Here is a 21,402-nt window from a genome sequence, read left to right as displayed (position 1 = left end):
TATTTTACAATCACTAGTCGACTAGCCGCCACACTGGACTAGTGTGAACGGGGTATAGGACCTCTTAAACCGGTTCATGTAGCATAATGTTGTGGACGGTTTAAGTAATAGTTACCATGGTCATGCAACAAGGGAGTTGTAATATGCCCGGGAAATCTTGCAAAAAGGAATGTAAAGTTCAATTTGGAAAAAAAAGCGTAAAGCGTTTGGATGCTACGTTTTCACTATAAAAGAATTTAGTCCAAAAAGACTGATAGTCCCCAAAATTTTCTGAAAGAACGTGAAATATGCAAATATTCCTTGCAGGCGTGTGTTAGATTTATGGTAAATAAAATGTCTAACGGTGTAAAACGTATGACTGGACAGATATTGCCTTGGGATAAATAACATGATGGAATAAAGGTAAAAGGGTTTGTGCTGACCTCACTTTTCAACGCACCTTCTTTGCAGCCCGAAGGAGAAAATTTGCATTAATTTACAATTTTGACGCCGTTGGGGACAAAGAGACGCCCTTTTCCAATGCAATTCTTAAATGTATGCATTTTTGTAGCTTCAAGATTTGAATACTCAGAGCCTTTCGGACATAAGACAAGATTTTTCCACGAAAGCGAAATTTTTGTAAATTATCCCATTTACCACCTAGAATGGCAATACGTAAATAAAAAAAATAAAAATTATGCACTTTTTTTTTTTTTTTTTTTGTCGCCAGGCAATTTGAAGGACACCATGTCATGACGGACTTTGAGGTAGTTTGAATTAGCTTCAAACTGACAAGCTTTGAATCGAAGATGACTTCAAGGATGGCTTTAAGGGGACCGCGGTTTTCACGGACCGGCACAGGTATAAAACTGTTCCAGTCCCGCCCAAGCGTGTTCATACCTCAGACTAAGGCGGTTAACGCGGACAACTGCAGCAGCGCACTCTGACTAGAAGTCAAAGGTGTGTAGAGATTTATCCTACCGTAACATCTTTTAGGATTATTTTTCTCGTTTGTTTCTGAATAATCCATTATTCAAAATGATACACCAGTATAATACATGTATCGTTACAATACGTCTTTGAAAAGACAGTCTGTAATTGCTATAAAATGTATTGGGTTATTAAATAAGAATCAACTGGCTTTATATTTATGCTTTTATCGAATGGTTCTTATCAGAGATAAGTAAATACAGGTATAAGTACATATGCATTTGAATCACTATTCCAGCCTTCATGCTACCAGCCATGGATCCGAAAATGCTACCGCAAGTGGTCACTTCTTCGCCAACTCCTGTGAATACGGTCAGTTCAAAAATGTACTTGTTTATGATTCTAATATATGCATACGGCCTTAAACTTTAGACTTCCGTACAAGCCAATTGTCTAGTAAATGTGGCGTCCGGCATGTTAAATATTAAAATAAATGTATATAAATAAGAAACAAATACAAATAACCTTTTTTAAAATGTCTAGTTTTTTGAGTCACTCACCTAATGGAGAGACAGACTGTAAATAGCAAAAAATAAGGCATTTAAAACTCGGCTACGGCCTCTTAAAGGTGAATTTTCTCAGTTGTTTTGTATGCTGTAGACCCATAAACCTTGGTGATAAAGAATTTGCTTAAATTTCATCTTCGATATTTTTTGGTTCAACGGGCGTTGTGTTACATTAGAGTTATCTGTAGCTTTCACATCTTCGCTAGTTTATTTTGATTTGAACCAATTTTTAAATTTTTTAAAATTAAAATTTGTACTACCCGAGTGATGAGTGACTTGAGAGGACCAGTGAACAGATTAGTGGAGTTATTTTTTATACCAAAATACGATAGAAAAAACGCTGTAAAATTTTTAATACATCATTCAGTCCACAAATAAGGAACGTGAAAAAAGGAAATTGTGGAATATTAAAAGCAACTTTATTGAATACTCATTATGTAAATAAAAACTATTATTAATTTTGTCCAAGTTGTCTGAGAGAAGATAAAAATATTCATCTGTCTTTCAGATTGTCGCCTGTCTCTTCACAGCGAAAAAATACCCACAATGAATAAAATGATAGATCGATAGAATGATAGATGGATAATAGAGAGACAAACGTTCACATAAAGCGAAGTATATAAATGACTAAATTCGTAATTATATGAACGAATAAACAAGTAAACCAGGGCATTTGAACTTATGAATCCAAATGATTGTTTAGAATTCGACTCACGATAAGCTGAAGATTTATAAAATGTTTTAAATATGTTTTCAGGCGCCGAAGCCCAACTCGCGCAAGTACATGATAGTGGCAGTGGCCGTGTTGCTTGTTGTTGTTTGCACCATTGCTGGGGTCCTGCTAGCGGTCCACATTGTCCAGAAGGCTCACGAGGAAACAATGAAGGTTATAACCTGTTTTGATAGAATAACTTTTGATCTAAGTTCGTTTATGTCAAGTATTATTTTTTTGGCAAGCAGGTCCATATTCAAGTTTTTTCTCATCTTACTCTTGTGTCATTTTGCAGACAGAGGCCATTCTGCCCATCTTATCTTAGGGCTCATTTCCATTGAAGCTGTAGGTCTCCGTAATTCGATCCAACTCCGCTGAATGCAATCATTTTAATAGATTTACGTATCTCTTGTTTCCAACGTACTCGAATAATCACCAGCTTTTCTGCACTAGTATTATACTCAACGCCAAAGGGAGGCGTGTTAATCTGTGAAACTGATTGCATTCAGCGAGAGTCCCCGCTGCTAAGAATCGATCTACGTAGACCAACAGTTGCAATAGGAATGACCCCATATATATATATATATTGCTTGTTATATAATTGAGCCTTATTTATATTTAAGTTTTTCAAGATTTCTTTGATTTGCCAATATGTTATCAGGGACTAGAATTATAACGTTAATTGCCTCCTTTACTTTTCTGTTGTACATTTGCATGTTCATTACTTGATAACCACCTGAAGCCATTCATGATGTGAAGAACCTCAGAAGTTAAAATGCACGTGATCTTTTAAGAAACGATTTTAAACTACAACTATAAAAGAGACAAGCGATAATTATAAAAGAGACAAAACCCTGTTTTTACCGAATAACCATTTTGTGCTTTCCGTTGCAGGAATATTTCGTTCACTTTCACAACGCCGAGGGTAAAGAAATTGGGGAAAAAATCCAGGTAGATGCAAGCAAAAACATAGTCATCTACGGGAGTCCATCTGACCCGTTACAGACGGCGCACGATGTAGCACACGTATGTATACGTTTATGTACATGCATATGTGCAGTGTATATGCTGATAATTAACCTTCACAAAATTTCAGAGTGTAATTTTTTTTAATAAGTGTGTTTTTCATTCATATTCGATTTTACATATTTTGATGCGTTCCGTTTTATTTTAATAAATTATAATAAATTATATTTTAAAAAAGGTCGGGACTCACGCCATCTACCCTACTTGAATGTATGATATGAGAATCAATTTTTATTTTATACTGGATTGAAATTTAAACTAAAATTGGACGAATCCAATTTTTTCAGGGTCTGATTGCTTACAAAACCCTAGGTAGTCAGCCGTTGTGCCTGATACGACCCACAACCACCCCAGAAGTCGATGCTCAGGAAGTTCAACGCATTCTGGCCAAGGTAATAATAATAATAATAATAATAATAATAATAATAATAGTGTATTCACCTACTGCTTATATATTATAAAGTACACATAAAACGAAAGTTGTTTTACCATCTCGTGTTTAATAAAGATCAAATAAGTAAAATAAAGGCAATAAAAATAGAAAACGAAACGTTCAAAGTAATTGTAAAAAAAAAGTAATTGGTAAAATTTTTATGTTCTGCTATTAAAAAAGAGATATCTGGGTTGGTTGAAAAAAAAAGCTTGGTGAAAACAGTCTGCTACTTTTAAAACAATTAAGTTTATATTTGCTTAAGGGAATTTTTAAAAGTTCAGGGTGGGTAGAATTGTTCGTAATCTTTTCGGTTTTGGAAGCCACCCTTTCAATATAAGAAAGACGACTGTTTTATATACGCTCTAAAAGACTGTATTTGGTCTTCTTCAGTTCAAGATTAATCCATAGTAATCCACTTATACAAAGTAAGAACTGGTATGACACATCAGCCAGGTTTTTCTCATTACTAAAGCGATATATTTCATGTAATTGGACTACTACTACTAATTTATCTCGGGTGATATTGGTCTTAAATTGTGGTCTAAACTTTCCCATGGCTACACATATCTAAAGCCTGATTTTGAGGATGTTCACGCATTTTACTTAAATTTGGTACTTTTTGTGACGCGTCAGAAATTGTGCGTCCATTCCGCAACTGTATCTACAATATTGATTTTTATTTATTTATTTATTTATTTATTTATTTATTTATAGAATCACGGTATGGATGATTTCCCAAAGCGCTCCATAGCCACCAATTTAACACTTTCTCCTCAACCAATCAGAGAGACATCTTTTCTCAGTGCGGAACTGCAAAGCTTCTGTAAGGATGTCGCCGTTCATTGGGTCATGCACGCAGATGAAAAAGAGGCAGTACCGGAAAAACCTAATGCAGGTAATTTGAAATGCCACGTGCTAAAATATGTTTATATGAATATGAATCCCTGCAGTGCTAATTTTCTAGATATTAGGGTGTTTGATGAAATAAGTCAATGTGTGAAACTGGAGTAGGCCTATGTCATACTGTAAGTGACGTAGAATGGATATACATATATCTTAATTATTATTTATCGTTTTACAGGAAACAGGCGCGAGAAAAGACAAAGTGGATTAATAGCTAACCCCCAATTTTCCCCATTCGTATATTTTGGGAACCGGATCTACATCTGTTGTACGACCCTAACTCAATCAGTATTTGGACGTGAATCCTCCGTCTCCAGGCCAGTCGCTATTATCGGTAACTGTAGATTCTGCGAGGACCCTTTTCCATTGCTAGGATAGAAAAATGCGTTACAGTTGCGGGGGGGGGGGGGGGGGGGGGGGGGGGGGGGGGGGGGGGGGGGGGGGGGGGGGGGGGGGGGGGGGGGGGGGGGGGGGGGGGGGGGGGGGGGGGGGGGGGGGGGGGGGGGGGGGGGGGGGGGGGGGGGGGGGGGGGGGGGGGGGGGGGGGGAGGTTCGAAAGAACCGCCCTTTTTGTCAGGAAAAGGTCCATTCTGGATAAAATTTGATCTAGGTGCACAAAGGTTCCATTGTAAGAGGTCCACTTTTTCAGAAAAGAACCCCCCTTTTGACATTGCTGGCTACAGGCCTGAGCTGACTCTGAATAAGGATGAGATTTTAGTTGTATTGAGTTCGTGGAATATACCTGGAATATATCGTGGAAAATGTTGAGGCAGATGTGTTCATGGGATGCTAGAAGACGCCAAGCTTGTATATAATTGAAATTTCTCTGCAATTTCGCCGCAACACCTTAAAATGGTGTTTATATTCATAAACCATATCAGATTTGCTTTCCTGTACCACGAATAATTTATGATAGCAAGCTGCTTTGAATTTGTAAAAGTGAAAGATTGTATAATATTGTTCTAAATGAAGTCATATTGTCATATGTTTATTCTTTCTTCCTGTACTTATTCATATATATTGCACCCTTAAAATCTTGAGTTAAACCGCAAAAAAAGTTTATGTCCAAAAGAGTATATTCAACAAAGCACGCGTGTGATTTACATGTGTGGGACCTCCGCACTGGATACGTCACAGTTACGGAAGCAGTCGATGGTAGCCGATTTTTTTAAAGGTATTGTCGGGGTATCCCTAATCCCTTCTTTGTGACGTTAGAACTGCAGCTAAATTATAATAAACAGCGCATCTCAAGCACGTTGTATTTTGTGTTATTTCTATTTCTTAACCCTCTCTCTTTCTCCCTCTCCCTCTCTCATTTTGAAAAAAAAAAAAAAAACAGAAATTTGAATAAATAAATAAAAACAAAAAATAATAAAAATTTGAAGAAGTGTCGCTTTCTCTGAAATTCGCGCATAAATGACATAGAGTTAAACATGGAAAGTTGCCCAGCATTAATTTGGTTATAGAGATGCACCGACCTTACATGAACCTTGGGTGGAGGTGGTCGTACTAGAAAAATCACTGCACCGGGCGTGGACGAGAAATCCACTTTGCTTAAATACCTATCGGGCATACATTTATGCTAATTCGGTTCCATTTTCAGCATAATTATCTAAGTAATATTAAAAAAATACAACCAGCCTGCGAGAGAAAGTATGAATCATCTGTCAAAATTGCGCCAACTTTATCTTGCTTAAAGTGAAAGGTCGTACATGTAGAGGAATTGAATGATATCGAGTTTGCACACTGACACTACACATGCACAACTATCCCTGTATTCATTACCTCCGCCAAGGAGGTTATGTTTTCACCCCTGTTTGTCTGTCTGTCATCAACATAACTCAAAAAGTTATGGACCGATTTTGATGAAATTTTCAGGAACTGTCAGAAGTGGGCCAAGGAAGAGATGATTAGTTTTTGGTGGTGAGCCGGATCAATAATCAATCAAAATCAATAATAATAAAAAAATCGCTGCCTTGGCGGAGGTCTGCGCTCTCGGAGTGCTTTTCTAGTTAACCAAGGTCTCTTTAGCGACGTCGACCCACTGAGCTTTCCGGATAAAGGGAGGTGGAGATATACATAGGTGGGGCGGTTATGTATAATCAAGTTTTAATATACATGTAGTTGGTCGTGTAATGGAGGGACAGAATACGACACACTGGAGACGGTAGTCAACTTGCGTAAAACTTTCATCTGTAAACCATCGCTTTATGAGCAAATGACGTGTGCGTGATCGTGTGTTGTATTAAATTAAAAACACTTACCTTACAAAAAGATTTTGACAGCATGTCAATCTTAAGCATAAATGGATTGCCCGAGTGTAAGCTAAAACAAGTAAGAGAACTTTAATAGCTATGTGGACCCTTATTCTTGTAGTAATAATAATAATAATAATAAAAAGTGACAAAACGATGTATTTTAAAAATTGCTAATTTTTCCCAGGTGAAATGATCAATCCATTACAATACACAATTGTAACCCAAAAGAAATTGCTGAAAACCATCGTAAGTGTCTTCAAAAGCGACTTTTGAATTGTTAATTAAATTTGACTTTAAAGTTGATGAACACCTTGCTAGGACAGACTTCTCCTTGTATCAAATATTTAGAACTATGACAAGTAATATCATCTAAATTAATCAGTCTTTTTGTGCAGTTATGAGTATATTTACACGAAAACATTTTTAATTAAGTCACAAATGCTCTTTTAATTTCCAGGGGTCATACATAAAATTCACACGTGCTGAACTTAATATAGCTAGTTTGAAAGATTACAAGCAAACTTATTGTTTCATCAATGGTCAGCTGATAGTATCATTTTTCCTGTACATTTGTAGTCCCAAAGCATTGTAACCAACATATTCTGACATTGTGAGTGACACACAAGTAACGATGGGCATAATATTACAACAAATTGCGCTACTAATACTCAGTATCTACAATACTTTTTCTCTCGGTTGCTCTTGTGTTTTATTGAGGTAGGTTACTGAAGAAGTAGTGCTGCTTACCATAAGCTTGCTTCTACGTCTTATAAAAGCTTCAACTTGTGAATTCACCACACAAATTGTTGCGTCTCCACTCAACTGTGCCCAACTGCAGCTTGCACTACGACGGGCAAGTTATTGTTATGCAAATTACATGTACAAAAGATTTGACCCATTTATGGGTGAGAGGTTTTGGCTAAAACTGCTCACAAATGTTTACTGTCAAAATATTAACAGTGCAATTTTTGATACAACTGTTGTTAAAATATACTACTTTAATACAAATTAAAACTACTTTTAAAAATCATTAAGCGAATATAGCGTTTTTATGACTTTGTCTATCTCTCAAAACTCAAGATCCACAGAATGTTATATAATGAAGCCAATCAGCAGAAATAGTTTAATATGGGCAGGACAAACGGGTCCTTTCTATATAACTGGTCGCCAATATTGTCATCCCGGGCTCCGTATCTCGAAAGCATCGCGTATTGCGAATCGCTATATACAAAAGAGGCTACAATGTATTATATGGGACGAGTATGGGCGAGTTATGGAATCGAGACGCTTGCGCACGTGCGCAACATAGCGAACCTTTCGAGATACGGGGCCCAGAGCGAAGCTGTATTGCGCATGGTCACACGTTTTTTTTTTTTTTTTTTTTTCTTTTTTTTTACTTTAATATCATTCTTTCTAAACATTATGTAGGCTTTAAAAGACAGGGGTCCGTTGAAAGAAATATTAGTGTATAGGCCTATTGCATGAAAATATGAAACATTGCATTTCAAAAATTGTAATTGAATGAAAAATCTATTTGTTGAATAGGCCCTATGGCAACACGTAGGCCTACCATGCCATAAAGAACCTCGCATGAAGATCATCAGTAAGAATGAATGGTTATGTGCCGGTAATTAACACCACATCGTTAGAATATTTTAAGTTGCAATTAAAATAATTGCTTTTTTATCCCCTTATTTTGTTGAGAATGATCGTTTTCTGTGTTAACTTGCAACTGGACTTGTTTTTTTCAAGTGTATTGCGCTGTGTTGCGCTGTATTGCGCTGTATTGCGCAATTTAGGCAGACCACTTTAAAAATGCACTCTAGAAAGTACGTGTTCTCAAGACTGACTGCACGAATTACACCGGAACTCGGATGCGGCTTATCTTGGTTGTTTACGCAATGGCCGTCTTCAGACGACTGTGCCACTTTCGAAAGGTGAAATTTCTTGAATTTTACCTCACAGAAACCTGCTGTGGGTGCCACGTTGACAAAAAACAATTTGGAACGAGAGAGGCCAAGTCACCAGACCTTCTTTGGGAAGATTATGCGCGGCTTAAGGATGCAGTACAAGGTAAAGCGTAGAGGTCATTCAATCGGCTGCAGACTATAATTAGGCTACCGTTTTCATAATTATTGTTTCGTAATGCGAACGATGTAATCGTTTCGTAACAAAAATTACTGCAGTTTTTGTGGGATATCAGATCTATCAATAATGACTGCAATGTTTATCATTATTTCTATTAATTTGTTATTAATTTCAATTTTTATTTATTCATTTATTTTTGTGAACATTTTTAAAACAATTAAATCACCAGTAACAATTATCTATGGCCCCAACCCCTCCTCACCTGCTTGAGAAAGAAACCATTATGTCATTAATAGCATATCCAAAGTACAAGTCTGTTGGATACCCGCCATGATTTAAATTAGGTTTATGCAGTTGCAGGAAAGTACGTACGTAGTAGCATACATTACTGCGTAAAAACAGTAGATCTAGATAATTATTGTACAAAACAAATGTATTTAAATAAATAAATGGTTAAAAAAATTCCAGCTCAGCCTCACCCTGCTCCCATCAACCCAGACTCTATATTCACCAACAATGAGCTGGACCTGGCTGACATGGATGTGTATGGCTTTGACTATGATTACACATTAGCTTCCTACAAGGAGTCGTTACATCATTTGCTGTACTCCCTGGGGACAGAGGCACTGGTCACAGGGTACAAGGTGAGGGTTTGACGTGATGGGGAAGTGGTTTCTGTATTATCTTGCTTTTTATTATAAAAGAAAATTTTTTGAAAAATATACAGTGAATGGTAAGAAAATAAATAAATAAATAAATAAATAAGTGAGGGAATAAGTTTGTGCATGAATGAATAAATGAATGAATGAATGAATGAGTGAGTGAAGTCTTAAGGTGCAAGCTGCTTTATAAGCAACTATTTTTTCATCTTCCTTTTTACCCAGAATTACCCAAAAGATACTTGTTGTTCTGGCAGTCCAGTTTAGATTTATTTTAGACTTTTAAATCTGCTAGTATCCCAATTTACAATACATGCTCCCAGAACATGTTTGTATCCCAACCAGTTTGACTTGTACTTTCTATATCTGCTGGTATATCAATCTATAACATGTACTTCCAGTATCTGCTAGTACAGTATATCAATCTATAACATGTACTTCCAGTATCTGCTAGTATATCAATCTATAACATGTACTTCCAGTATCTGCTAGTATATCAATCTATAACATGTACTTCCAGTATCTGCTAGTATATCAATCTATAACATGTACTTCCAGTATCTGCTAGTATATCAATCTTTAACATGTTCTTCCAGTATCTGCTGGTATTCCAGTCTATAACGTGTACTTCCAGTATCTGCTAGTATATCAATCTAAAACATGTTCTTCCAGTATCTGCTGGTATTCCAGTCTATAACATGTACTTCCAGTATCTGCTAGTATATCAATCTATAACATGTTCTTCCAGTATCTGCTGGTATTCCAGTCTATAACATGTACTTCCAGTATCTGCTAGTATATCAATCTATAACATGTACTTCCAGTATCTGCTAGTATATCAATCTATAACATGTACTTCCAGTATCTGCTAGTATATCAATCTTTAACATGTTCTTCCAGTATCTGCTGGTATTCCAGTCTATAACGTGTACTTCCAGTATCTGCTAGTATATCAATCTATAACATGTTCTTCCAGTATCTGCTGGTATTCCAGTCTATAACATGTACTTCCAGTATCTGCTAGTATATCAATCTATAACATGTTCTTCCAGTATCTGCTGGTATTCCAGTCTATAACGTGTACTTCCAGTATCTGCTAGTATATCAATCTATAACATGTTCTTCCAGTATCTGCTGGTATTCCAGTCTATAACGTGTACTTCCAGTATCTGCTAGTATATCAATCTATAACATGTACTTCCAGTATCTGCTGGTATTCCAGTCTATAACATGTTCTTCCAGTATCTGCTGGTATTCCAGTCTATAACGTGTACTTCCAGTATCTGCTAGTATATCAATCTATAACATGTACTTCCAGTATCTGCTAGTATATCAATCTATAACATGTACTTCCAGTATCTGCTAGTATATCAATCTATAACATGTACTTCCAGTATCTGCTGGTATTCCAGTCTATAACATGTACTTCCAGTATCTGCTAGTACAGTATATCAATCTATAACATGTACTTCCAGTATCTGCTAGTATATCAATCTAAAACATGTTCTTCCAGTATCTGCTAGTATATCAATCTATAACATGTACTTCCAGTATCTGCTAGTATATCAATCTATAACATGTACTTCCAGTATCTGCTGGTATATCAATCTATAACATGTACTTCCAGTATCTGCTAGTATATCAATCTATAACATGTTCTTCCAGTATCTGCTAGTATATCAATCTATATTACTTACTTCCAGTATCCAGCTGCCATCAAAAGTATGAAGTATGACCCACAGTTTGCAGTGAGGGGACTGCACTTTGATGTCCACAAGGTACTACACAGACAGTATTGATAGAGTACTATACATGAAGTGATATAGCAATTTATTTTAACTAATAAATAGTAAAGGGCCATACCACAAAGGCGTGAACCTCTGGGCCATGTGATACATTCATTTTTGTAATATTTTCATAAAAATTACTGTGTTACATGATGATGCATTTTTGCACTATGAATAAATGTAGTGGCAGTAATATTGTACAGCTATTCTTTTTTCTATATACATTGGGTATAATTGTACCACCAGCGTTAGCGCTGGCGGTACACATGGTTTCGGTCCCGTCCGGATCGTTCCGCCGGCTCCGTTGGCTCCGCCGGCTCCGCCGGACGGCTACCGTTACCGCTTCTCCTCCTAGACGGTAAGGGCCCCCGTACCCATCTCATGGATTTAGGTCACCTATAATCTCAACTCGTTCCATGTAAAATTTGGGCTTTGTCGGTATTGGGGTCTGGGTGTGGCACTCATTGCAATGCACCCTTGTCTAAAAATGGCAAAATTAAATGCTAATTATCTACCCTACGGAAGGAGTTATGGGAAAAATTTCTATAGACGGCTTTCCAAAAGTCATATGTGTAGATTTCAAATATACCCTTGGATTTGACCTTTGACCTTTACTTCAAGGTCAAATGGGCCAAAATTTTCAAAAAAATGAAATTTTTTACGAAAAAAATTTTTTTTGCCCTGTTATTCAGACACCACACAGACTTAACCAATAATATTATTGGAAGGTGTTACCCTTCAGGTCATCTTTCATCTCCATGAATTTGGGGTCAATTGGTGTATTTTCACGGGAGTAGCGGCCATAAGATACCGAAACTGAAAACTGTCTCTAATTCGGGAACCGTTAATGCTAGAGACCCATTCTTTTTTGCATTTTGTAGAGCATGTAAAGCCCAACACTGGGGGTGGTCTCGGTTTTTTTGTATTCCATACGGTTTTCGAGTTACGCTGTATCAAAAAGTACATATTGGTGGTAAAAGCAAAATGTGCAGTACGGTAATGGATAATAAATTTTGAACTCTGGAAAAATAAAACATAAGGCTTGGCAAAGCAGACAACTTGTGTTCAAAAATGACATTATTTCATCAAATTTGAACTTCTGAAACTTCAGAGCACCTCCTATTTCAAGAATTTTGACCAAAATGACATTTTCTTTATTTTAATTAATTTTTTCTGTACGAAATTTAAGGCACATTATGGTAACACCAAAATTATAACATTTAGTCCCTTATATCTCCAAAACTGGCAGAGATAGGTCCATAGTTACTATTGAAGTTGAATAGGAAGTCATATACTGGCAATCTTACTATGACCTTGAAAGTGACCTTTGACCTACTTTTCACCATGAACTGAACTTTGCAAATTTTTCTTCCCTTTTATCTCCAAAACTGGCAGAGATAGGTCCATAGTTACTATTGAAGTTGAATAGGAAGTCATATACTGGCAATCTAAATGTGACCTTAAAATTGACCTTTGACCTACTTTTCCCCATAAACTGAACTTTGCAAAATTTGCTTCCCTTTTATCTCCAAAACTGGCAGAGATAGGTCCATAGTTACTATTGAACTTGAATAGGAAGTCATATACTGGCAATCTAAATGTGACCTTAAAATTGACCTTTGACCTACTTTTCCCCATAAACTGAACTTTGCAAAATTTGCTTCCCTTTTATCTCCAAAACTGGCAGAGATAGGTCTATAGTTACTATTGAACTTGAATAGGAAGTCATATACTGGCAATCTAAATGTGACCTTAAAATTGACCTTTGACCTACTTTTCCCCATAAACTGAACTTTGCAAAATTTGCTTCCCTTTTATCTCCAAAACTGGCAGAGATAGGTCTATAGTTACTATTGAACTTGAATAGGAAGTCATATACTGGCAATCTAAATGTGACCTTGAAATTGACCTTTGACCTACTTTTTATCATGAACTGAACTCTGATAATTTCTTTCTCTTTTAACTTCAAACTTGACAGAGATAGGTCCATAGTTACTCTTGAACTTGAATAGGAAGTCATATACTGGCAATTTACTGTGACCTTGAAATTGACCCTTGACCTACCTTACGAAGAACTTAAATTTGATTGTACCATATATATTTTTTGCAATAGTTAAAAAATTTCTTGTTGATTGCATTTTTACAGCTTGTCAAGCACAAAACTGGTGGCTGTGTCCCTTATTTTGTGTATGTGGGGGTCTATACGAATGCGCTTGCTCCAGCTGGTGGTACAATATTCGGAGGCGGTATCGCCTCTCTGATCCTCTAGTATATTGATTGTTTTGGGGTATTTCTTATATTCCAGGGTTTCCTCATGAAAATAGATGCTTTTCATAACATCCAGTTGGGTACAGTTTACAGGTAAGTTTTTTCTTTTGAACTATATTTACAAGCATATTAAAAACTATATATTATAGTAAAGAGCTGGTAAAAAGCAGTTTTCCTGTATCAGCAAGAAAGCTACTGACATATTTCTTTTACCTTTTTGTATCCACAGGGGTTTGGAGCCAGTACCTGATGAGGAGGTTATTGAGCAATATCAGGGCACCCACGTCCCTGTGGATAACATGAGTGGCTTCCACGGCACTGTAAGGACCTCTTCTCTCTTTTTGTACTCCCCTCTCTCTCATTCTCTTTTCCTCTTCACTCTTTCTCTCTTTCTCTCTCTCTCTCACTCTTTCTCTCTCTCTCTCTCTCTCTCTGTGTTGATAAAACTACTATATGGACTTTTTCACATTGCTCTCAGGAAAGAAATTCTGATAATTTTTTAATTTGTCATTTTTCAGGGAGGAAATATGGTGCAGCTTATGGACATGTTTGCCCTGCCTGAAATCACCCTCATGTCCAATGTTATTCAGGTATGTTAGAAACAAAGGTGACATTTAGTTCATGGAACAGCATCCTGAGTAGCAGAGGTTACTTGTATGTACCAGTAGACTCAGACTATTGGCATGACCATGCCATCTCTTGTATATGAAGTCAGTTTCCAGTTATATCTGATACTCAGGGTACTGAACGGAATCTGCCAATAAAAGCAAATGAATAAAGTTGGACACAAGCATGCACGCACAAACACACATACACACACAAATGAACACACACACACATTAGATCAATAAGACTGTAAAAATAGTAAACATATTTTTGCTTATACCTATGTCTCAAGTGAAAAGTTTCTAAAGAGGACATTAGGGTTCATTATAAAATTAATGAAATATTATTGGTTATGGATATAATGGTGTTTTGAAAAAACTGTGACAGTAGTTAATGGCATAGATAAAACTTTGTCTTTGTTTTTTTTTTTCAGTATTTTATTGAACACAGTATTGCCTTTGATCCTGGCTATGTATTCTATGATGTAAAGGTAGGTTTTGATCTCTCTCTCTTTCTCTCTCAAGCTAATCCATTTCTGTCCCAATTACTTTTCACCAAAGTGCATTTAAACTTATCATAACCTATTGACATGTTTCTCGCATGTTTTTGTAGTTATTATGAAGACTTGAAGTTTTTCCACCCTCTAGATTGAGTTTTGGGGAAGATTTGTTTCACATGTAAAGGAAGATTTAAAAAACAACAACATACTGGTCCCTGACATAAATATAACTTTGATTTCTTTCACTGTAGACTGCTGTGCAAAATGTTCATAAATCTGGAGAACTCCATGCCAGTATTATGTCTGACCTTCGTAAGTAGCAGCAAATTATTTATTAAAATTTAAATATGGCATTATGTGTAATGGTTATGTATATTGATTTCTTCACATCTCCCAACTTTAATTTTCGTATAATTTTTTCAGTTGTATTTTTTATTTGCAATATGATATATTGCTCTACATATTGTAACTTATTGTTATACTATCTCATGGTCTTCATATCTATTTTATGTATATATATATACTACATATTTATTCATCCACTAATGACAATCAGTTCTTTAATCAAGCAATTGATTAAAATAACTAGTCAAATATTTGACAAATACATTGCCATTATAACATTAAAATTTCAGGTAACTTAGGATAACACATTCTCTTTTATTTCAGCCATGTACCTTGAGAAGGAAGCAGAATTGTCCCAGTTGATGAACAAACTGTCATCTGCTGGGAAGAAGCTTCTACTCATTACCAACAGTGGATATGCTTTTGTGTAAGAAAGTCCCTGTAAACAAAGTACATTTTAAATTTGTGGCCTTGTTATAATTTAGCCTTTGTATTGAAGGCGTGTAATGCAAGTTAGACCTTAAAGTAGCAAAGAAAAAAAAAAAACTTTAATGGAAACCTCTGCAATTTCACCTTTTCACCCAGGTATACACTAAACTAAATTACAAATTATAAATGTAACCTGTTTTTGTGCTCTGAATATCTTACGAGATACATGTATGACAGGTTATCATAAACTAGAAATTTATAGCATAAATAAGGGGTTTTCAAGCAGTTTTGAATATGATGTACCTAGTTTGGTAATAAAGAAGATAGATCTAAAATCTCCAAAAAAATAATAAGTATTTGATATATTAAGGTTAAATGCTTAATGTGTGCCTTTCATAGTAGAAGATGGAAAAAAAATTACGTACAGTGTGTTAAATCTTTCTGTCCCTGTGTTAATTCTCCTTGTGATACTCCTTTCAGAGACAAGGGGATGAGCTATATGCTGGGCAGTGACTGGAGTGACATGTTTGATGTCATCATTACTAGAGCCAGAAAACCACAGTTCTTCAGACCCAAGAGGTAGTCCTCACGTTGTGTTTTTATTATTGTTATATAAAGGTGTACAGTGCATTTTAAAACTTGTGTATAAAATAGATTATATCATAGCAAACAAAGTGCTTTTGCCTTAATCACCATAGCCCAAACTATGGACAAAATCTAGACATTTATTTGTTTTTTTAAATCTGTTTATACATGTAAACATTTTTATGGTCATTTGCTTAACTCTTGGTCTAAGTTAACATAGGTTCTGAGCTCAAGTCCTCTTATGAAATTGACTTCCAGCAGAGAGGGATCATCGGCCATGTTCATTGTAAATTAATATAGAATATTTTATACTGGTCATGGCTGGAGACCTTTATAATGTTTTATATTAAGCATTTTCTATTGTGTTAATTATATATATTTTATTATAACCATCCTCAGACCATTCCGAAGTTTTGACAGAACCCTGGGGACACAGTCCTGGGGAAGAGTGACAAGTTTTGAAAAAGGACAAATATATCAGGAGGTAGGAATTGAAATCACAGTGAAAAATATTTTGAAAAGAGTCAGTTTGACCTGGATGTTTTGTGGTAGGGGTGGGGGAAATTATCTCCAAAGTAGTGATTTGAAAACATTTTTGGAAGATATAATAAGGAGAATTGTAGAACAAAGAGAAAGGGGAAAACACAAAGAAGGAATGGTAATGAAATATAATTTAACAAAAGTAAAATATGCTGACTGACTATAAAGAACTGGCTTTCATGGTTATATGTGTTTCTGATATAATTTTACGAGTTGGCAATTAAATTTATGTACAGGATAATGCTCTGGCAGACGGGAAGCCCCCATAGGTTTTGCTGTTCCCCCTCAAACATTAAAAATTACAAGAAATTATAATAAATTATAATAATACAAGCAAAATATTTTTCAATTCCGGTGCCTAACATACTATACAGGACTTAACATTAAGGGTGGCCCACTGGCCCTGGGCCAATGAAAACCAACCTAGGGCAATTGAATCACTGGGGTCACTGGCCCAAAGCAGGGTCGGATCTAAAGATAATTTCTGACAGTCTTCTAAATTATCTTTGTTGATCTTTCCTGCATTTTTGACCGTCTACCGACAGAAAAAATAGATACCCGTCAATGTAAACTTGAAAATCTGACCGTCTTCCGGAAGACCCAGAAGACGGCCTAAATCCGCCCCTGCAAAGAGCAAGTAAAATGCCATGTGTCAAATCATCCTTGCAAGATTTACCAATATCTCGGGCCAGTATCGAAAAAAGTTAGTGTCAAGCCCTGCTATAGTGCTACCTGTTTTATAGATGCAAAATGCTGAGTGAATTGAGGCAGCATCAGAAAGTTATCCTTGTTTCACCGACCCTCCTTTAGCCAAGTATTGGTATCCTGAAAACCATAGGCTAATAATATGGGAAGGCACAGTGGTATGGTATATGGTGTGGGTTTTGGCATATACTAGATATCATCATTTAGTTCTGTACTTTTGCTGTTATTTCAGGGCAATATGGATGACCTTCAGAAAATTACTGGCTGGCACGGTGCTAAGATGCTATACTTTGGGGATCATGTCTACACAGATTTGGCCGTAAGTCTTTTCTCTCTCTCTTTCTCTCTCTCTCGTTTGGTTTAACTTTCAAGTGTTGTAGACATGCCAGTGATTCTTCTTGATTTTTAAGGGCAAAAGGTGATCTTATAATGAGAGCCATTAATTACAACAATACTCTCAAAATAATTAGCTTTTGCAGACTTGAAGGTCATTTCATTGAATTAACAGATGCATTAGATATTTGATCACATTGATTTTATTATATCATTGCTGACCTGAGTTTCACATTTTATATAAAACATGACTGGAAGTTTTTTATGCACACTTGATTTCAGCATTGTTCTCCTTCCCTGCTCCCCCCATCTTTATCTCATCAGTAATGATTTTTGATGTTTGGAATATTTTTTGTGATGATTATTTATTGCCTAGTACTGTATACTGATAATGTACTTTTCTGTATTAATTTTTGATAATTAAAATAAATATATAATTTTATCTTCAGGATGCTACTCTCAGTATGGGCTGGAGAACTGGTGCAATTATCCCAGAATTAGAGGTACTTACTTTGATATTTGACAACAGAAAACCCATAACCTAGATCTCTATCTACATCTCAACCCTTAATAAATCTTTTGTCTCTTTCATTTCTTTAATTCATGCAAATTTAAAGCAGAAGTTGCTTCCTGCTACAGCTTATTACTAACCTTCAGATCTAAAAACACAGAAGTCCATGCAGATGCATGTTTGCATGCATGCACACACACCACTTTATGACAAAGCAAATAAGACAGTTACTGTTTTATGAATTACCTTTGAACTCGAGTTATAATTTTGATTCATCCAGTCTTTGGTTCAATCAATAAAGAATGATTTGATAAATGAACTATTAAGTGAATGCTTATAGATGACAATGACATGTCTATTTAAAACTTACATTAAAAAAGGTTCATAATTGCCAATTCAGGGAGAGATAAAAAATTTCAACTCAGAAGAATTCACGAATGCAGTGACGTGGTTGTCTTCACTACAAGACTTGATAGAAAAAAGTCAGGTGCTCCATGATAGTCCTGAAGCTGAGGCCGTGAGACAAGAGTGGCTGAAAGAACGCGATCAACTCCGGTAAAGAATAAAATATCTCTTTGTTTATGTTTCTGTAAGAATTAACTTATGTATTTGTTTGTTAGTTACCCATTTTTAGTGAAGGAATTTATGTTACCTTTTCATCGTTGTTGCTGAATCTGTATGTCTGTCTGATAGTGGACAAGTTATCTTAAGAAAATTCTATAAATTTTAATGAAACTTTCAAGATAGACAATTATTCAGGGCATTTTTTGCTTGCTTATTTATTTAATAACTGTCAGAAATTTGTCTGTCAGTGAGGATTTGTAAATAGCTGATGAAAAGTTCAAAATTGAAGTATTTTAAACTTATTTCCCAAGAGAGCGTGCAATAATTTTGTTAACTGAATCCACTACTTTCAAAGTTTAAACTTATATTTCTTTGTTCAAAAATCAATCAAATTAATATCTTTTTAATTAATTTGTAATTATATTTATAATATTAATTTTGCATTTTAAATTCTACAGAGTTGCAACCAAGGAGGTGTTCAACCCACGGTTCGGCAGTCTGTTTCGTACCTACCACAACCCCACCTATTTCTCCCGACGCCTCTCGCGCTTTGCAGACATCTACATGTCCTCCCTCACCAACTTGTTAAACTACAAGTTAACTCACACGTTCTATCCCCGGAGGGCCGCATTGCCACATGAGGTGCACTATGGATCGGGACTAGATGGCTGCTCAACGTGTAGATGAGGGGTGATCTTTACGGTAATTACTCTAGAATATCAAACACCACACTTATTCGCGATCGGGACCGCCCTCTTCACAAAATGAGTTCAGGCTGAAAGTTGGTTTTAGCTTTGAGGCCAAAATTATAGTCTGCATGGATCCATGAAAGAGCAATGTTTGTCTGTTGAAATGTCATTGAAATGTTGTACCTGTTTTATACAAATGAATATAAAAGAAAGAAACCGCTGCTTTTAAGCAGTAATTCACTTAATTATAAGTTTTTGAAATACTGCACAAATATTCTGAATTAAATAAGTCGAGATTTAATTTTTGGTTTATAAGAGTAAAAACCAACTGCTGGTGTAAAGTTCTTGGTGAAAATGGCCCCATTTAACATAGTTGAGAACATTATTTTAAGTCATTATGATAAAAAAGTTTGCTTTTTTAATGCAAACAATTTTTTCCTTTATCAATTTTAGATTTTTTTTTTTTTTTTTGATAATGATCCGTACAAAATATTTTGAAAAGTAGAATTGGACATATTTTCCTTTGTATTTTATGGGTTTTACCCTCAAGGATCTGTGTGAGGAAAAACTTGCTCATTTTACAATGGATAACTTGAAGCTCACTTCAGTATGCTAAAATTTAATTATTGAATCTTGTTTATGTACTAAATTTCCTATTCATGTTTTAACTTTTGAAGTCTTGTCAAACCCAGTACAGAACGTATGCATTTGATATAGAAGTTGTGCCAACTTTTTAATGTGATTTGAAATTTACTCACGTTTGCTGATAAGTTACTTTATACATGTTAGATGTACAGTAGGGCCATGTTCTGAGGCTTATAAACCTGCATTTTCTTTACTAAAATATGTAAAATACCCCTTTAGAGTATTACATTTTTTAAAATCTAATTTATTTTAAATTCCCATACTGTAACAGTGAATGTGAATTAAGTCAAGTTATAACTTGTTTTGAATCTATATTTAGGCACTTGAACATTTTGTTAAGTTTGAGATATATATAAGTATATATATAGAATTTGTTATGTATTTATTAAAACCAATATTTATAAAGCTGTGAAATGTGGGTGTAAAACTATAAGTGGTCAATAAATGGTGGATGTAATGCTTGTCAAGTTATGCAATATAAGTACATCAAAAGCTGTATTACAATATTATCTATGTATTGTTCCGTTTTGTTTTCATTTTATTATGTGAACACTATTCACATACAGTTATTAAGGAAGGATATGTATTTTTATTCGTGTGGTTGCAATTTAAATTTTTATCTCACCATAAGATAAACGTCTAAACAGTAAGGACAGTAAGAATAAGTGTTTGACTTTTTGACTGATTTTTGATTGGCAAAACCCGAACACTTTATTTATGGTGCAGGTAACAAATGGTGCATTTTTAATGATATTAATATGTATGTATAATGAATGGGGTTCTTTGGTGTGGAAATCTCTTGTTAACCAAATCTTCTGTGAAAAGCCTGGAAAGGCTATTCATTTAGACAACTATGTTGTTGCTATTAGTATATATTTTAAGTGCTATTTCAAACTTTTCAGCTAAGTTGTAATGTATTTCAGCTTCACATATCAATACATGGTGCATTTATTTGTGTGCACGTTTGCATCATGCTCTCACTTAGTCAAGCCTTTTTTTTTGCACATAGCTTTGATTTTGTTGATTTTGCTTTTTAAGTTAAAAAAATGTATCAAAAATATATCACAGACTGTAGTTAGTTAATATCCAGAAACTGAACAATATGTAAATTTGATTGAATTTTTATCGTCATTGGGTAAGACCAGTTATTCACTTCCTTGGCACCAGGTGATTTGGTGATGTATTTAAAGACCCACTTTTTTAATTCTGTCTATATTTTTTTTTTTTTTTTTTTTTTTTTTTTTTTTTTTTTTTAATAAGATTGATTTTTAGTAGTGTAAATTTTAAATGGTTTCCAATGAGAGTTTATGATTAAAATATTGTAGTCATTTTAATGATTTTAG

At 35.3% G+C, this 21,402-nt stretch overlaps 3 protein-coding genes across 13 annotated transcripts in view; 2 read left to right on the top strand and 1 right to left on the bottom strand.

Annotated features, from left to right (window-relative positions):
- LOC106159109 (uncharacterized) overlaps positions 1-7,661 on the bottom strand; it is a 37,267-nt gene extending 29,606 nt beyond the window's left edge. For 7 of the 9 annotated variants that reach the window (XM_086996997.1, XM_086996998.1, XM_086997001.1 and 4 more), the window contains exons 1-2: positions 7,554-7,648; positions 6,813-6,873 (exon numbers count right to left, since the gene is read on the bottom strand). In XM_086996997.1, the coding sequence (XP_086853123.1) occupies positions 6,813-6,851 (39 nt within the window). In that variant the 5' untranslated portion in view covers positions 6,852-6,873; positions 7,554-7,648. Of the gene's footprint in view, positions 1-6,812; positions 6,874-7,553 lie in introns of all 9 variants that reach the window. The other 2 variants (XM_086997004.1, XM_086997005.1) reach the window with 2 other exon arrangements.
- LOC106159100 (uncharacterized) lies at positions 862-5,802 on the top strand. Its single transcript, XM_013535286.2, has 7 exons — positions 862-939; positions 1,208-1,281; positions 2,233-2,361; positions 3,082-3,213; positions 3,501-3,605; positions 4,361-4,541; positions 4,728-5,802. The coding sequence occupies exons 2-7, from the start codon at positions 1,213-1,215 to the stop codon at positions 4,925-4,927; spliced, it is 816 nt and encodes a 271-aa protein (XP_013390740.1). The 5' UTR covers positions 862-939; positions 1,208-1,212; the 3' UTR covers positions 4,928-5,802.
- On the top strand, positions 7,502-20,175 carry LOC106159112 (5'-nucleotidase domain-containing protein 3). 3 transcript variants are annotated; one of them, XM_086997009.1, is made up of 16 exons: positions 7,502-7,523; positions 8,772-8,879; positions 9,363-9,538; positions 11,257-11,331; positions 13,646-13,701; positions 13,838-13,928; positions 14,127-14,198; positions 14,648-14,704; positions 14,965-15,025; positions 15,383-15,485; positions 15,968-16,066; positions 16,472-16,556; positions 17,550-17,636; positions 18,100-18,153; positions 18,562-18,716; positions 19,184-20,175. In XM_086997009.1, exons 3-16 carry the CDS (start codon positions 9,431-9,433, stop codon positions 19,410-19,412), a joined length of 1,332 nt encoding a protein of 443 aa, XP_086853135.1. In that variant the 5' UTR covers positions 7,502-7,523; positions 8,772-8,879; positions 9,363-9,430; the 3' UTR covers positions 19,413-20,175. The 3 variants fall into 3 exon arrangements, with proteins under 3 accessions (XP_086853135.1, XP_086853134.1, XP_086853133.1); XM_086997008.1 differs by lacking the exon at positions 7,502-7,523 and adding an exon at positions 8,341-8,433; XM_086997007.1 differs by lacking the exon at positions 7,502-7,523 and having other exon boundaries at positions 8,559-8,879.
- The last annotated feature ends 1,227 nt before the right edge of the window (positions 20,176-21,402 follow it).

The sequence above is a fragment of the Lingula anatina genome, chromosome 10, assembly GCF_051362555.1.
Source record: "Lingula anatina isolate TDL-2025a chromosome 10, LinAna3.0, whole genome shotgun sequence".
NCBI classification, from domain to species: domain Eukaryota; kingdom Metazoa; phylum Brachiopoda; class Lingulata; order Lingulida; family Lingulidae; genus Lingula; species Lingula anatina.
The sequence above is the reverse complement of the archived record's forward strand: the minus strand, read 5'-3'. Positions and strand labels throughout refer to the sequence as shown.

Coding starts and splice junctions, on each gene's coding strand:
- LOC106159100 (XM_013535286.2), top strand. CDS start 1,213: ATGCTACCAGCCATGGATCCGAAAATGCTACCGCAAGTGGTCACTTCT. Junction 2,362..3,081: donor CTCACGAGGAAACAATGAAG/GTTATAACCTGT, acceptor TTTCCGTTGCAG/GAATATTTCGTTCACTTTCA. Junction 3,606..4,360: donor TTCAACGCATTCTGGCCAAG/GTAATAATAATA, acceptor ATTTATTTATAG/AATCACGGTATGGATGATTT.
- LOC106159112 (XM_086997007.1), top strand. CDS start 8,681: ATGCGGCTTATCTTGGTTGTTTACGCAATGGCCGTCTTCAGACGACTG. Junction 9,539..11,256: donor CACTGGTCACAGGGTACAAG/GTGAGGGTTTGA, acceptor ACTTACTTCCAG/TATCCAGCTGCCATCAAAAG. Junction 18,154..18,561: donor CAATTATCCCAGAATTAGAG/GTACTTACTTTG, acceptor TTGCCAATTCAG/GGAGAGATAAAAAATTTCAA.